The sequence below is a fragment of the Cucurbita moschata genome, unplaced genomic scaffold (assembly GCF_002738365.1).
Source record: "Cucurbita moschata cultivar Rifu unplaced genomic scaffold, Cmos_1.0 Cmo_Scf00074, whole genome shotgun sequence".
Taxonomy (NCBI): domain Eukaryota; kingdom Viridiplantae; phylum Streptophyta; class Magnoliopsida; order Cucurbitales; family Cucurbitaceae; genus Cucurbita; species Cucurbita moschata.
In genome coordinates, this window is record NW_019268590.1 from 871140 (window position 1) to 887630 (window position 16491).

At 35.9% G+C, this 16491-nt stretch overlaps 1 protein-coding gene and 1 pseudogene across 1 annotated transcript; one reads left to right on the forward strand and one right to left on the reverse strand.

The window, feature by feature from the left end:
• The first annotated feature begins 8606 nt into the window (after positions 1-8606).
• LOC111438395 (pectinesterase inhibitor-like) lies at positions 8607-9146 on the forward strand. Its single transcript, XM_023076301.1, has one exon. It carries the CDS (start codon positions 8607-8609, stop codon positions 9144-9146), a length of 540 nt encoding a protein of 179 aa, XP_022932069.1.
• A 721-nt stretch (positions 9147-9867) lies between these two features.
• On the reverse strand, positions 9868-10829 carry LOC111438396 (annotated as a pseudogene).
• Between the last annotated feature and the right edge of the window lie 5662 nt (positions 10830-16491).

Sequence of the window (16491 nt, forward strand, 5' to 3'; positions counted from 1 at the left end):
ATGGTCTTGTAATTTTCTACCGTAGGTTCATTAAAAATTTTAGTACAATTGCTTCACCCTTGAATGAACTTGTTAAGAAAAATGTATCCTTTATATGGGAAAAAGATCAAGAACTTGCTTTTAATACTTTGAAAGAAAAATTGAGTTATGCTCCCTTGCTTGCATTACCTAATTTTGAGTCTACTTTTAAAATTGAATGTGATGCTAGTGGACTAGGGATAGGTGTTGTATTAATGCAACATCAAAGACCTTTAATATTCTTTAGTGAGAAGTTGACTGGTGCATCTTTGAGGTATCCAACTTATGACAAAGAGCTTTATGCTTTTGTTCGTGCATTGCAAACTTGGCAACATTATCTTTGGCCTAAGGAGTTCATTATTCATACGGATCATGAAAGTTTAAAGCATTTGAGAGTACAAAATAAACTCAACAGACGACATGCTAAGTGGTTAGAATTTATTGAAACATTCCCTTATGTCATAAAATATAAACAAGGTAAGGAGAACATTGTTGCAGATGCTTTATCACGAAGGTATGTCCTCCTCAATACTTTGAATGCTAGATTGTGGGGTTTTGAACACCTAAAGGATTTTATCAACATGACATGTTCTTTGCTCCTTTTGTTGAATCTTGTGAAAAAGGACTCATTGTGGATAATTACTTGTTAGATGGATTTTTGTTCCGAAAAGGCAAACTTTGCACACCATCTTGTTCTATCCGTGAGCTACTTGTGAGGGAAGCTCATGGAGGTGGTTTAATGGCACACCATGGAGTTTCTAAAACTTATGATATGCTCTCTGAACACTTTTTTTGGCCTAAAATGAGACATGATGTTCATAAAGTTTGTGCTCGTTGCATAGCATGTAAACAAGCCAAGTCTAGGCTTCAACCACTTGGTTTATACTCCCCATTACCGGTTCCTAATGGTCCTTGGATTGATATATCAATGAATTTTGTTTTAGGTTTACCTAGGACTAGGAAAGGTTATGATAGCATCTTTGTTGTGGTTGATCGATTTAGTAAAATGACTCATTTTATTCCTTGTCACAAAACCGATGATGCAAAACATATTGCTGACTTGTTCTTTAGGGAAGTTGTACGATTGCATGGCGTTCCTAAAAGCATCGTTAGTGATCGTGATGTAAAATTTTTAAGCCACTTTTGGCGTGTTTTATGGGGTAAGTTAGGAACTAAGCTAGTATATTCAACTACTTGTCATCCTCAAACGGATGGACATACTGAAGTCGTTAACAGAACCATGACTGCTATGCTTAGGACTATTATTGATAAGAATCATAAGACTTGGGAGGATTGTTTGCCATTTATAGAATTTGCATATATTAGGGTTGTTCACCCCACTACTAAATGCACACCTTTTGAAATTGTTTATGACTTTTAATCCTTTAACCCCCATCGACTTGTTACCTATACCGTCAAAGGAGTTTGTGAATTTTGATGCAAATGCCAAGGTTGAGTTTGTTCATAAACTGCACAAGCAAGTAAAAGAACAAATTGCGAAACAAAATTCCAAGGTTGTCACCCGAATTAATAAAGGACGTAAGATTGTCATCTTCAAGCCAGGAGATTGGGTTTGGGTGCATTTTCGAAAAGAAAGATTTCCTACTCACATGAAATCTAAGCTTTTACCATGAGGAGATGGACCTTTTCAAGTTATTGAGCGCATCAACGATAATGCTTATAAAATTGATTTACCAAGTAAGGACGATGTTAGTGCAACTTTAAAGTTGTTGATTTGAGTCCTTTTGATGTAGGTGATGGCTTGGATTCGAGGACGAATCCTTCTCAAGAGGGGGAGAATGATATGAACCATGACCAAAGAATTTTCATACCTCAAGGTCCAATTACAAGGACGAGAGCCAAGAAGCTACAACAAACCTTATACAGTTATATTCAAGCCATGGTGAGCTCATCAAAGAAAATTCTAGAAGACGTTGGAGACCTTCCTTATATTTTATGCAAAGTTGAGCTTCAAGAAAGAGATGAATTAAATGCACTTTAAGTTGCATTTAATAAACTCCGCTGAATTTAAGAAACTAGTCCAATGATGACTAATAAGCACATTTTATTAATTGCATTATTTAATTGTAGTTTAACTATTTCTTTGTCATATTTAAGCTAGTTTTAAATACAAGAGTTAAGGTTATATTGTAACTCACATAGGTTACTATACTCCACCATTAACTAGCCATTTTAATATGGAGGTTATGGGTATTTTTCATTTACTAGCCCATTTAATTTGAAAGTTATGTATCACATAGGTTAAGGTTGTCCCAACGTTCTACTTTCTGCTCTGTCAGCAGCATCGGATACAACAACTGGAAGCGAACCTTTCAGTAAAGCCTTCTTTTCTTTGATTAGACATCAAATTTTGGAATTAAGAATAGAATTTCTATTTTAGCTTTGTTGAGAGCTAAACTTTCTTTGCAAATTCTTGTGTTTAGAACTTGCATGTAGAGTCATTCAAGTGATATTGATCAAATCTCTTGTGGAGTGATTCGAATCACGAGTTTAGAAACAAGTTTTCTTAACTCTTGATCTTGATCATCAAGGTAATCCGTTCCATACTTTCCCTTGGGTTGATTTCCATATCAATGTGCCATGATCTCGAGTTACGATGCCGTCGTCAGCCGTACCGGAATGCCTTGCCTTAACCTGAAAATGTAGTAGCACATGACTTGAGTATTTAAAGAAATACTCAGTAAATGACCCCACTATTGAGGTTAAATGCAACAATCACATGCAATGAAATGATGGGACATATCTTTCGTTTCGTTTCGTTTTGTTTTCTCTACGGTGCTGTCCTAACGGGTAATCGTGGACATGTACCATATAGTCTACACACAGCCCATATGTGCGAGTATGGGCTCACCAGCTAGTTCGCAACCGTTGGGCCACTTTCTTTATCCGGTGGACATACTCTGGGAGCCCCTTATGCCGGGACCATTTAGAACTAGTAACTGTCACGGCAGCGCTATGCAAAGCATAACGATCGTTGTCCTGCCATTGGATATATGCGTCCGTACCCTCGTGATGGAATAAGGGTATCCCCCTAGATGCATGAACACACATAATGCATGAAGGTCCCCACTACTTCTACAATTTTATTATCCTTTAATACAACCCTGCTAGCATTAAGTACATATCATATCATTTTTCATATCGTTTCAGATATCGTTCATCATTCATATCATATTGTTTCTCATTCTTCCGTTCTCAAATCATACATAATTCTAACGGGGTTATATTTCATGTCATTCATATCATGCTGTATACACACAAGTTAAGAGACCTAACATAATGTTCTATGCTTTTAACATAACATTTCATCATATACACATCATACTATGACATATTGCATCACAATGTATCATATCATACACAAGTTGTAACGACCCTAAATTTCTACATACTCAGAGTCGCTACTAACGTCTCATGATCATCTATAATGCGGAAATATAACTCTTACATGAATATAATTGATAACGTAAACTTCAAAAAAACGTTTAAAACAACTCCTTCTCTGGAAAACACAGCCATGGTCTTACGTGTTTAAATATGAAATACTGAAATTTAGAGAAAACAAAAACAAATACAGAATAATTTAAAACACTGAAATGCAAAACAACCTATTCTAACTTAAGACTAGAAATTTAAATATAAGTCTACCCTATGCACATGCCACAGTCTTTGCTCGCGATGCCGCCGTCCTCCGTACAAGTGCGCCTTGCTTTTACCTGAAAATTGAAGTGGCACACGGCCTGAGTATTTCAAAAAATACTCAGTAAGTGGCCCCACTATAGGGGGCCATGCAAATGCAAACACATGCAATCATGATTTAGGGACCTATCTCTAATCATCTTAGGGGTGGCCTCCAGTCTCGGACAAATTGGATGTGTAGTACTTCCCTGCACACAACTCACACGTGCGAGCGTGAATCCCCAGGGCGCTCGCACACCCCCTGGACCCTTTGGTCAAGCTAATCTGTAGCGACGTCCGGAGGTCAGCGGAACCCCATAGTGTCATGCGCCTCATGAACACCTTCATCTGTGTGCATTCGCACCTGTGCGCATTCACGCTCATCATACGGTGCGCGTCCGCACTCATCATCTCTAGGGGAAGTAGCCCTATGCTTATGAACATACAATATGCATGAGGTCCCTCTAAATCCATCATAATGTCTCTTCTGACACAACCCTCTAGTCTCATCTCTTTGTTACTCTAGGTAACACATACTCATGGATATTTATATTAATATCATTTTCACGCTCTTAGGGTTGTGTCCTATGTCGATCTAACGACATGATGCAATATGGCACTCATCATCATATAGCATGCTCAATATGGAAAACATCATCATATTAACGTAAACGTCACGCAATCATCATACTCATCATATTGCCACAAAGTGCATCAAACATATCAAGTACGACATTCATCAAAATATATATATATTGAGCACATCATCAAGTATCGTAACCCACACATCATCATAGGTCATACATCATCATAACTCATATACCGCATCATACGACATAGTTCATACAACATCGTAACTCATACAATTTTTCGCCTATCCTATAGTAAGGCCACTTACCTGGTTGGCCTTAGCCGAAGTATTCCCTAATTTAATTAACGTAAGCTCTCGTTCCTCAAGAGCTACTCCAAAGGTTGCTAGAGTTTGCTTCATATCGAACCGTTCGTCACCTTTCGTTAGCATTTCACAAATTAATAATCCAACTAAAATTGTAAAATACAGCTCTAAAACGGTCTCAGTAAAAATCGAATTCCACGTTTTCATTGTTCCTAAATTTTGGTTGGATAGTAAAACTTAAATTGAAAATGTGTCAATATTATTTCATGGTGCTTCAATCATTCAATCCAACTCTTGTTTGTTATAATATATTAATAATTTCTCCCATCTTCCATTTTCTTCTCTCTTTGTACCACTTTATTTCTATATCTAATTATGCAATTATAAAACAATATTCAATCAATTCTGTTTTCTTCTCCTCCAGACTATCAATTAACAGAAGCCATTTTCAATTTTTTTTTTCTTCTCTTTTCTAAAAACTATTATCATTAACGGAAGACATTTTGAATCTATTCTGTTTTCTTCTCTTTCCTTTTTCAATCTATGTTTTCTCCTCTTTCCTAAAACTGCTATCATTAACAATTTTCAATCTAGTCTGTTTTCTTCCCTTTCCTAAAAATGATGATTCCATTTAGATGAAACCACAAGCCCATTTTCAATCAATTTTGATTTTCTATCGGATATCCAAAAATCTAAATAATTGAAAAGGAGATCTAAGATAACTTTTCTATCCCCGTCAAAAGATAAAAGAAAAGGAGATCTAACTCATCGATAACTTTTCTATCTTTTTCCATTCCTATTAAATCTTGAAGGCTGTCTCCAATTTTCCTCTTCCCAAAATTTGCCATTTTTTTTTTGTTTCTGTTTAGTTTTTTTTTCAGATCATTTTTAAGTTGGAGGAGGGGTTGGGGAGATATTTGGGGAAGGTGGAAAGAGAGAGTCCACAATTTACTTTTTTTTTTTTAATTATTATTTACTTATTATTATTATTATCTTTTTTTTTTCTCATTTTTTTTTTCGGGTTGTTACACAAGTAATAACGTAACGTTCTTATACCTATCACAGACATATCATTACGTGAACGTACCTTAGTCATATCATCACAAGAACTTAACCTAACGCTATCGTTCTATCAATCTATCACAACTCTATCCCTTTCTACCTGTAACCTAACCGTATTCTTCCATCAATCTCTCTTATCCATATCACTCCGATATGTAACATAACTTTAACGTTTCGTGAACGTATTTTACTCCTATCGTTACATTTCGTTTTGTGCATCCTTCTTGTATCCTATCTCAAACATATCCTTGAACACATCGTACAGTAACTATTATCATACAATTCACGTATTATAACATATACATAACATATAGGAAGCATATCGATCCACAGACAATTCACACATATCAATATATATGACACGTGCAGAACCACAGGGCACGTGTCAACATCAAAATATAATCATGTCGATAGTAAGTTCACTTACCTGACTAGCTTAAGTCGTTGTCACGAATATATCTTTAATTAAATTTCGATTCGGTCCTTTGAAATCTGAGTCAACCTATATGAGCCCATGACATTAGTTGTGGGCTTTAATTTTAAGTTATTATGGGCTTTACTACTCTATAAATTTACCGGCTGTGTTTACCTTTCCCTCTATATTTAGTTGTGGTTGACTTATTTCTGTTTCCAAATCTTTCCTTATCTCACTGTTTCCTCCTCAGAAGTTTTATGGGCCATTCCTTTATTCTATTTATTTGGATACTGATAAAAATTTAATCTAATATTACTAATCTGACGTGATTAACTAAAATAGTATAAACGATTGACATTTAGTTTCTAACTCTTAGATCAGTGTAATAATTCAACGAATATCTAACTATAATTGGTTGTGATTTCTAAAAAAAAATAGGATAAAAAAAATGAAGATTTAATATATACCATCATCATATCTATTTTCACGTAAATCTCCAGTGAATCTCAACTAAAGGTCATTCTCTTTTTAAAGTAAATCTGATTGTTTTTCTTTTTCTTTTTTTACTTTCTGCCGTAAAAATGGGTTTGGCTAAAAATGGGTTGAGGAGAGATAATTGTGGGAAGGAATGGGAGGTTAGGGGAGAGGAGTGGGGAAAGGTTGTTTTTTTTTTTAAAAAAAAATAATAATAATTAATTAATTTATTATTATTATTATTATTTTAACTATTTTTATTGGTTTATTGGTTTATTTATTTTTGGACTATTACAAAGTATCTAGAAGATTTTGTTGCATAAATAAATCTTTTCTCCTTCATATACATTAATATTACATGATTGAGATGCTTTGGTTCATATCAAGTTGGGTCACAGACTGCCACGTCATTGTTCTTAACCTTTAGACGTTGAAATAGGGCATTCTGCCTGATTTTATTCCTCTAAATTGTTTGTTTTCCAACAATTGTTTTTATTCCTCTAAATTGTTTGTTTTTCTCCCTGATTTTATTCCTCTAAATTGTTTGTTTTCCAATGATTCAACGAATATTTCTACTTGAGTTCTTCACAAAATTTATAGTCCTACATATCACAGTTCATTTAAGACAGATTCCACTTAAACTGATTCGTAATCGAGCCCTATAAGCGGTCAAAGTAAGGTACTCAACGCTGTTGTTGTCTCTTTTCTATTCTCTTTGTTGTTGTCTCGATCTATTTTGTTAGTGGGTCAGTTTTTGGACGGAGCTGTTGTTGCGATTATATAGAGAGTAAATATGGAAGAGAGAAAGAGAGCACATAATTAAATGTACATAGAGAATTCTAAAATCCTATTTCAAGATAGTATTATCAACTTATTTTAGTTTTAGTTTTAGTTTGAACAAATGTCTGGTAGCCCAGAATAAAATGATTTATTTTTAGTTTGACTATACATGTGATAGAATTTGAATATGTAATTTTTTAGTTCAAAACTATGATATTAAATGAATTGAATTAAGTTCATAGTGAATCTTTGTTTAACAATAATATGTAGTAGATTTAACCTCGATAAGTAGGATCAACCCTTAATGAGGTTGGGAGTCTGGTTTGAAACACAACCTCGGTGAGCAGGATCAAACGAATAGCAACTTAGAAAATTTAGTGACGGATTGGGTCAACCAAATAAGTGGTTTTACTATTAGATTGGTGAGATGAATGGTACAAAGTATGAACGACTCGTGCTCTATGCCCCTTACACGTGTCGTACTTGTGACTCTTTGACGTGTATGGTGTTATGTTATAACTAAATTTATGTTATGTTACGTGGGATCCCATGAGACATATATGATGTTATGTTATGTATCTTGTGATTACTTTCTTGTTCTATGATGCATGATGTCTCTATATATACCTTTTTGCCACACACTATATTATCTTCAGGTTTACGATGCCTCTAACAAATTTGCACGAAATAGTGGGCTAAGGTTGGTCTGGGTTATCTCGTGATGACCCCGAAATGTTCCGTGATTACTAATTTCTCAACATCCCATGATTTTAACCAAGTCGAGCTTATTGACTTGCTAACTTCTCAATGCATGATTCCCACATCCATGATTTTAACCAAGTCAAGTTGATTGACTCACATTTTTCATGTCAAAACACACAATGATGGCAAAGACTACTTTTCGAGATGCCAACAAAAAAACATTGGCAAAACAAATATTTGTCTGACGTATCCCCTTATTTATTGAATATGATTTTCTGGCATGTCAACAACATATTGTTCAATATTACATTAATAAAGGTTGAGTTTTTTTGTAAAATTAATATTATTAGTTTAAGCACAGTAGAACTAGAGGTGTATAATAACCAAGCCAAGTTTGTGATTGGGTTTGGAGAGAAAAAAGGTAACGTATTCGGTCTATTTTTGTTGGTTTTTTAGTTTTACTTCAAATTCTAAAAGTTATTAAAAGAAACATTTGTGAGTGTATAAATAGGTAAACCCTCCCTATGAATTAATTGAGCAAAACAGGCAGAAAAATAAAAAATGGCATCTTCTAGTTTTCTTGCAGTCTCTTCCATTGTCCTTTCCGTTCTGTTCTTCAATGGGATGGTGCCCATGCATGTAGCTTTTGAGAACGACATCGTTTCCACCATCTGCAAGAAAACTAGAAACCCATCTTTTTGCTTTAACGTGTTGAATTCTGCTGGCACCACAGACCTAAAAGGGTTGGCCACCTTCACCCTCAACCTCGCCTATAACAAGGCTGCTCAAAGTCGTGTCCTCGCCCAGTCCTTGGTGTCCAAGGCAACCGATCCCAAGTTTAAGGAGCGCTATGCCACCTGTGTTGAACACTACGACGATGCCGTCGACGACATCGAGGATGGGAAGAACTACTTGGGAAAAGGTGACTACAATAGCGTCAACACTATGGCGTCTGCAGTCATGACGGAGGCCAGCGACTGTCTGGACAGTTTCATGCAGCCGCCAAAGGACCCATCGGCGCTATCTGACAACAGGAAGGTTGTGGAAGATATTTGTAGTATCATCTTGGTTATAGGCAATCTTCTTCTTGGGCGTGCCTAACTCCTTTTCTTCATTTTATACTACAAACCTCTGTACTTGGAATGCCATGAATCAATAATATGTCTGTTTTGAATCCTATAAATTTGGACATCGACTCTTTCACATTTTAAACCTAAATCTAATATGACTCGATAACATGATTTCACATTTTAAACCTAAATCTAATATGACTCGATAACATGATTAATCTAGGGTCACTCGATAACTTTTACTGCTCTCCAATTTTAAAGGTCATCAATAGTTGCACATAATTTCCTCTAAATGAGTTATAAGCCTCCTCAACCCACCATCAAGCTAAAGAAACTTTTTGAATCAAAATGAGTGTGGAGGGGAATTGGCCAAGTTGTTCAAAATTTGAATTAAAGAAACTAGATTTCATTTTGTTTCTTTTCAAATTTTCATTCCTCATACCTCTTTTGGTTAGGTTGGTTTTATTTTTTTGGATTTGAGTCCGTTTGGGTTGGTTTCAGGTTTATAGGCTAGGTTATGAACAAAACTCAATTTCTGTTAACAGTAAATGCCTAGTAAATGCCTCTTAACAAGACGGGTTTATAGGCTAGGTCATGAACAGACCCTGTTAACAGTAAATGCCAAAACTAACTAATAGAAATTTGCTTCCTCAATATTGTTTGAACTTACCTCAATATTTCCTCCCTTGAACTCGATCAAGAGTTTAGTTTATAGCACGCATTCTAATGCTTCTCTTATCCTTTAAAATTGAAATGATGACATCTTCAAAGGCTTTGTCGGCTCCTTAGTTGTCAATTTTATGAGAAAATGGCATCGAACCCTTATGTGCTCTACATTGACCTTTCATGGTTACTTGATTGTCGAGGGACCAGAAAGTTTTGTTCTCTTAGCTTCGTAAGTACCCGACAACTTGTTCGTCCGACGTCCATGGCCTCCATTCGTCAATGACCTTATATCCAAGTGATCGAACCCAAGCTTCGCTCCCAGTGAATGGAACACACATATCATGATCGCCGCTGAAAATAAGAGCTCGATATCCTTTCAAGTTAAGGTTTTTGTGGAAGGGGATCATGCTCCCAGCATGGTGGTCAAAGTTGAGTTTATCAGCTCCCAGTTGCCTGCCAAACTCTTGTCAGCATGGATTGCTTTTCTCACTGCTTCATTGTTCAACCATGCTGTTGCAACTTCATCATTAGTGCATGGAACTTCGGTGTCACCAAGAAGTTGGGACCAACTTGGAACAATGCCAGCTCTGACAGGAGCTCTAAGAGGCCAGGCTCGACCAAACATCCTCTTCCTCACAGCAAGCGGCCTCTCGGTCTCGCCAAGCAATCGGAAGCTGCTCGGCAACTCGATATTTTTGGTCTTTATCTTCTCAGGGGCATGGTAGAAAGGTTCCAAAATGTTGTATACATCTAAGCCATCAACCAACTCGTCAACTCTGGCAAGCTTGTCCTCACAGGCCATGTCAGTGGGTTCATAGTAGTTTCCTTTACATGTATTTTCAACTTCCTGAAATAGCTTATCAGAGATGAGCCCCATCTCATGTGCAAATGGAACAAGAGCATTTCCATCAAACACTCCATTTCCAACCAAGTAACCCTTGAAATTCAGAATGGGCTTTACGTCACCAGTATTATAATCCGATTCATCTTTTGAATAAGATAAACCAACTCCAGCTGACGAATCCAAGTAATTTTGCATCCCAAACATCTTGATCAATTCAGTAACATATTTTCTTCGACATATAAAGATGCCATCAGTCTTTTTCCCCTCTATCAGATATGTGGGATTTGTCCAATTTGATCTGCATTGGCCTTGTTGGACAAACAATACCAATCCCTTCTCCATTTCCAATCTTGGGAACATGAACCGGTTCAACTAATGCAGTCTCGTCTATTACTTCAATCTTCAATGAATTTCTGAGAGATAAATGACTTCGTCTGAGGAAATTCATGTGTTCAGAATCATTTTGCTGATCAGCAATCTTCTGATCCACGATCCCCCCTGAGCTAGAGGGATTCTTTCCCTTCTCTACATGAATTTCATCTTCTTCCGACCGTAATTTCTTTTTCTTTTCCAAGATGCTCCGAGAATCGATTCCTTTATCTAGCAACTTCTCGATTGATCGAACTTCTTGAACAAGTTCTTCCTTTATACAATCTTGATTTCCATCAAAACTCACTACACTTCTTGCAAAATCTTTCTCTTCTACTCTATCAATCGCAACTTCTTTATTAACATCTTCCACGGCACCGAACGTTTCAAAAACGTGTGCAACATCAACCTTGAGAGATTCTTTTCTGAGTTCCACATCAAGATTTCGAATCTTGCACACCTGATTTCTCACGTTACCTCCGTTTTCAGAAGCTGCACAAGCCAAATCACACATGACCATCTTCTCGACAAAAGATTCTGAAATTTTTGGATTCTCTTCGACAGAAGCGGAACTCCAACTGTTCATCATCATTTCACACTCCACATATGTCATGAGAATAACTTCATCCTTTTCTTCGATCTCTGCAAAATGTGCTCCATTGTACCTAATTGGACATTCATATTGGAAATGTCCAAGTTGGTGGCAGTTATAACACTCGATTGTTGCTTTGTTGAATGAGCATTCTCTGCTCCTGCCTCTGACATTGAGAGCTAGATCACCTTCTTCGTGACTGATCTTCTTGAATTTCTTTTCATGTACAGACAAAGAGCTTTGCAGTTCGTCAATCGTCATCTTTCTTATGTCTTTTGACTCATCGATGGCTACCACCACATATGTGAATTTGTCCGTCAGAGTTCGAAGTATTTTCTCAACAATCTTTGAATCTGACATGTCTTCTCTGTTACTTCTCATCTTGTTGGAGACAGCTATTACTCTTCCAAAATAATCATCAAGGTTCTCTTCATTATTCATTTCAAGAACCTCAAAATCTCTTCTTAAAGTTGGAGAAAAGACCGCTTCACTCTTTTGTTGCCTCCAAACTTTTTCTTCGAATCCCAAATGTTTTTGGATGTTTTACGATTCAAGATCTGTTCCAACACAACCGATCAATTGCTTGGAATAGGTAGTGCTTCACTTGATGATCCTTCATCTTGAACTCATCAAGATTCCTTTTCTGTGCTGCAATCACTTCGGTTCCCTCTGTCGGTCCGGTGTAACCCTCTTCCACCAGACTCCACAAACCCTTGGCAAGAGGTTTTCCATCAGCTCACTCCAATGGTCATAGTGACCATCAAACTGTGGAATCTTGGTGAGTGTTTTGTCGTTGCTCATTTTCTTTCCTGGATCACTTTTTTGGGTCACTCTCTTGGATCACTCTCTTGGATCACTCTTGGATCACTCTTGGATTACTCTCTTGGATCACTCTCTTGGACCACTCTTGGATCACTCTCTTGGATCACTCTTCTTGGATCACTCTTCTTGGATCACTCTTGGATCACTCTTGGATCACTCTCTTAGATCCTAACCCGCTCTGATACCAAATGTTAATGGTAAATTTATGTGACTTTGCAAAGATACCAAAAATGATCATTTGTTATTGATAGAGTCCAATGCCTTAAAAAATACATGAAACTAATAACAAGAAAACTAACTAACAAACTCAACTAATAACCAGAAAAAACACAAGAAAACTAACTAACAAACTCAACTAATAACAAAAAAAAAAAAAAACTAATAGAAATTTGCTACTTCAACAATTTCATTAAAAAAAAAAAGAAAAGAAAAAGGCTAGTGGGAGGCCGACCCTCCCTCTAATCATAAGCTTTTCAAGCCCAACGAAAACCCTCATTTATTGCAGCATGTCACAAACTCACTGGAAGTAGGTTGTGAACTCTGCGACCCTCAAGTGACATCTATCCAATCACATGAGGGATGATGCATCATCCAATACATCAAGAATGTGCATTGAAGCTAAGTTGAGGAATATGTTAAGTTCGAGAGAATGAGGCGAAACGAGTGTCAAAGACAAGCTCAAAGAGGGTCGAGTAGACTCCAAACAATAACTTCAAAAGTCGGGTTTTTGGATATTAAGTTGGTTTATAATTAACGTGGTTAAGATCATTTTTATATTTAAGTAATAATGATACAAAAAAAAAAAAAATCATTCTTTCTTCTTCTTCTTCATTTTTTTTTTTTGGTTTTTTTTTTTTGTAATTTTTTAAAATGGGTTTTGATATTTATAAAAGAAATTAAAGGTTATTTCATTTTTTTTTTGTGAAGTGAACCAAATTTTTTTTGGATGAATGTAAATTCATGAGATAGGATCCAACCTTAATGAGGTTGGGAGTCAATTTCGAAACTAAACCTTGATGAATAGGATCAAACAAATAGCAACTTAAGATCAAACAAATAGCAACTTAAACAATTTTGTGACTACTTAAGCCAACTAGTGGTTTTACTAATGGATTGGTTAGATGAATTGTATATAGTATGAACGATGTGTGTTCTATGCCCTTACACATGTCGTACTTGTGATTGTTTGACGTGTATGGCGTGATGTTATGTTATGTAATGTTATAACCAAATCTATATTATGTTGTGTGGGATCCCATGAGACATATATATGATGTCTATATATATATATCTAGGTTATGCCATGCAAACTATATTAGCATATTCTCTTGAGGTTTATGAAATATGGTTTAGCCATGTATGCTATTCAGGAAAGTTATGTTTATGAATTAACGAAGGTATTACCCACATCATAAGTATATGTCATGGTTTAAAGCTATGAGGACCTCATGCATTTTGTGTTTCATGTGTGTCGGGATACTTCTCCCTTATGATGAGTACGAATGCATACAATACAATATTGTGTACACCATGATATTATGCACGCTCTTTTTCCTCCACGACTTTTTCGGTAGCGCAAAAGTGCACTAGTAAAAAACCTTGTCCAGGGGTACATATATGAGTCTACTTTGGGTTCCATTTCCATGTGTGTATACCGTGTGTAAAGAAGTAATACACATCCAATCACCTTGAACTAGAAAGTGAGACCACCCTAAAATCTTTCCACTCATAGGTTCTTTACCCATAAATCTCTATACTTTAATCGACTCTCCATTTTTTCAAAAATATTGGTCATATTTTATCATAGGTAATGACTCCATTTTCAACTCATTTTAGCATGAACCATCATAATGAAATAGGTCATATAATTTTTTTTATTTTTATTTAAAAAATACCAGACATAAAACAAATAAAGTAATACATTAAATTATAAGAAGTTAAATACATACATTTGTGGGCGTGCTATTTTAAATACAAAGATTAGTTACAGTTGGAAACGGATATAAAAGACATATATAAATAAATATAAGATCCAAAAGACTTAGGTCAACGAGGTCCTCTCCATAGCCACACGACCCCCCACAGTAACCAGTGATCTATTACTCACCTGAAAATATGAAATGTAGTAAGATCGAGTATAAAAATACTCAGTATGGAACCAACTTATAGCCTCTTATCAAACTTATTCCTGTACATGAAATCTTAAGTTATTGTTCATACTACCCCTAGAGTTAGCCAAAGTGAGGCTGAATACCTGTATTAACATTTTTAGGTCTCTACGCACCAAAACCCTATACATACCTCCTCTAAGGAGTGCTCTACCCCTTTGGGTTCATAACTGAAAAGGTCGGGCCTAGGGTAAGTCTAGTGAGTATGGAGGAGCCTTTTTGCTTTAACGTAATATACATACTTCACACTTGACTATATACTAAGCTCATACCAGATGATTTCCCCTAGTGGTGTTGGGTTATAACTATCTGTTGCATCACCTTTTAGGATAAAACAGTCACTTACTTGTCGCATCGATTTCGAACGGAGATAGTAACTTACTTGTTCGCACCCCACCTTGTGCTAGAATAGTAAATTACCTGTCGGTCACCCTTTTAAGCAGAGATTATAACTAACCCGGCTCCCCCACTAAGCACAATTGAAACTACCTGAATAACATACCCTCTATGACTCTTGTAACTCACTAAGGGTGACTACTCGACTATAAATACTACATAGACCCTAACACCCCTTGGCTAGTTCATGAACAGGGTTCGCACCCTAATCATCCCTACAAGGTACATGGTCAACCCAAAGGAGACCGTGGGACTTGTAGCTAGATCTAGTACCTTAGTAACGTAAAACAATGGTTCATAATCAATAAATAACTTATTGAGACTATAGGACACATATCGATCGTCTAAAGCAAAACTAGTCCCAAACGGGTTTTCCAAACCCTTTGGCATGCATCCAAGGACACTCATAATATACATCATGCTCAACATGCTCATTATAAGGAATAAAATCAATCTAGACATGTTGAAAAACTTATAAACATGGTAAAAATATTAGAATTCTCAAACATGCAAGCGAAAACTATAGAGCCGTATGTTGGGATTTATGCCCTAAAGCCTCGTAATTAATTATTTAGTTTTTTAACAATAATTTATATTATTTTATTTGTGATTTAATTGTTATCCATTATATGAAAATCCAAGGTTATTAATGTAATCTTGAACAGTATGTGGTTGACGTACAAGAGGATCGTGTTTAAGTAATAACCTAAAGAGTCTATAGTATATGGATAAGGTTGGGTGCCTTATCTTAGTAACACTATTGATACGACCCACTTTGTAATCGTTACAAATAATTTGATCCGAATAATTCATGTGGAGACATGTAAGTGGGGGTATCCTATACAATGAGTTTGTATGAGATTGGACCAAGAAAGATTTAATCTCTGTTTATAAATCCGTTACTTGAGAAGATTAATATTTCACATGATGATAATATGTGACTGGTTAAATAAAAATATATTTGAAATTTGAATGAGATTCAAATTAATTAAATATATATTAGGATATCTTATAATATATAAAGTATAATATCCTAATATATAAATATGCAAATATATTAATTCGCAAATATTCTCTGAGAGTCCCTGACCTTCGGTGTAATGACCCAAAATTTTCTACTTAATTTAAGGTCGCTACTGTATTCGTACCATAGACAATGAATGCAGAAGACTTCATTTAAATCCCATAAAACATAACCTTTAACTTAAAACACAGCCATGGACTTACGTGTTTCGAAAACATCTTTAAAACGACACAACAAAAGACCCGAAATAAAATAAATAAGCATTTAAGTTTAGAACATCCTATTCTAGCCTAAGTCTAAGAAGATAAATACCACTATCCTATGCATGTGCCATGATCTCGAGTTGCGATGCCGTCGTCAGCCGTACAGGAATGTCTTGCCTTAACTTGAAAAATGTAGTAGCACATGTCTTGAGTATTTAAAGAAATACTCAGTAAGTGACCCTACTATTGGGGTTAAATGCAACAATCACATGCAATGAAATGATGGGACCTA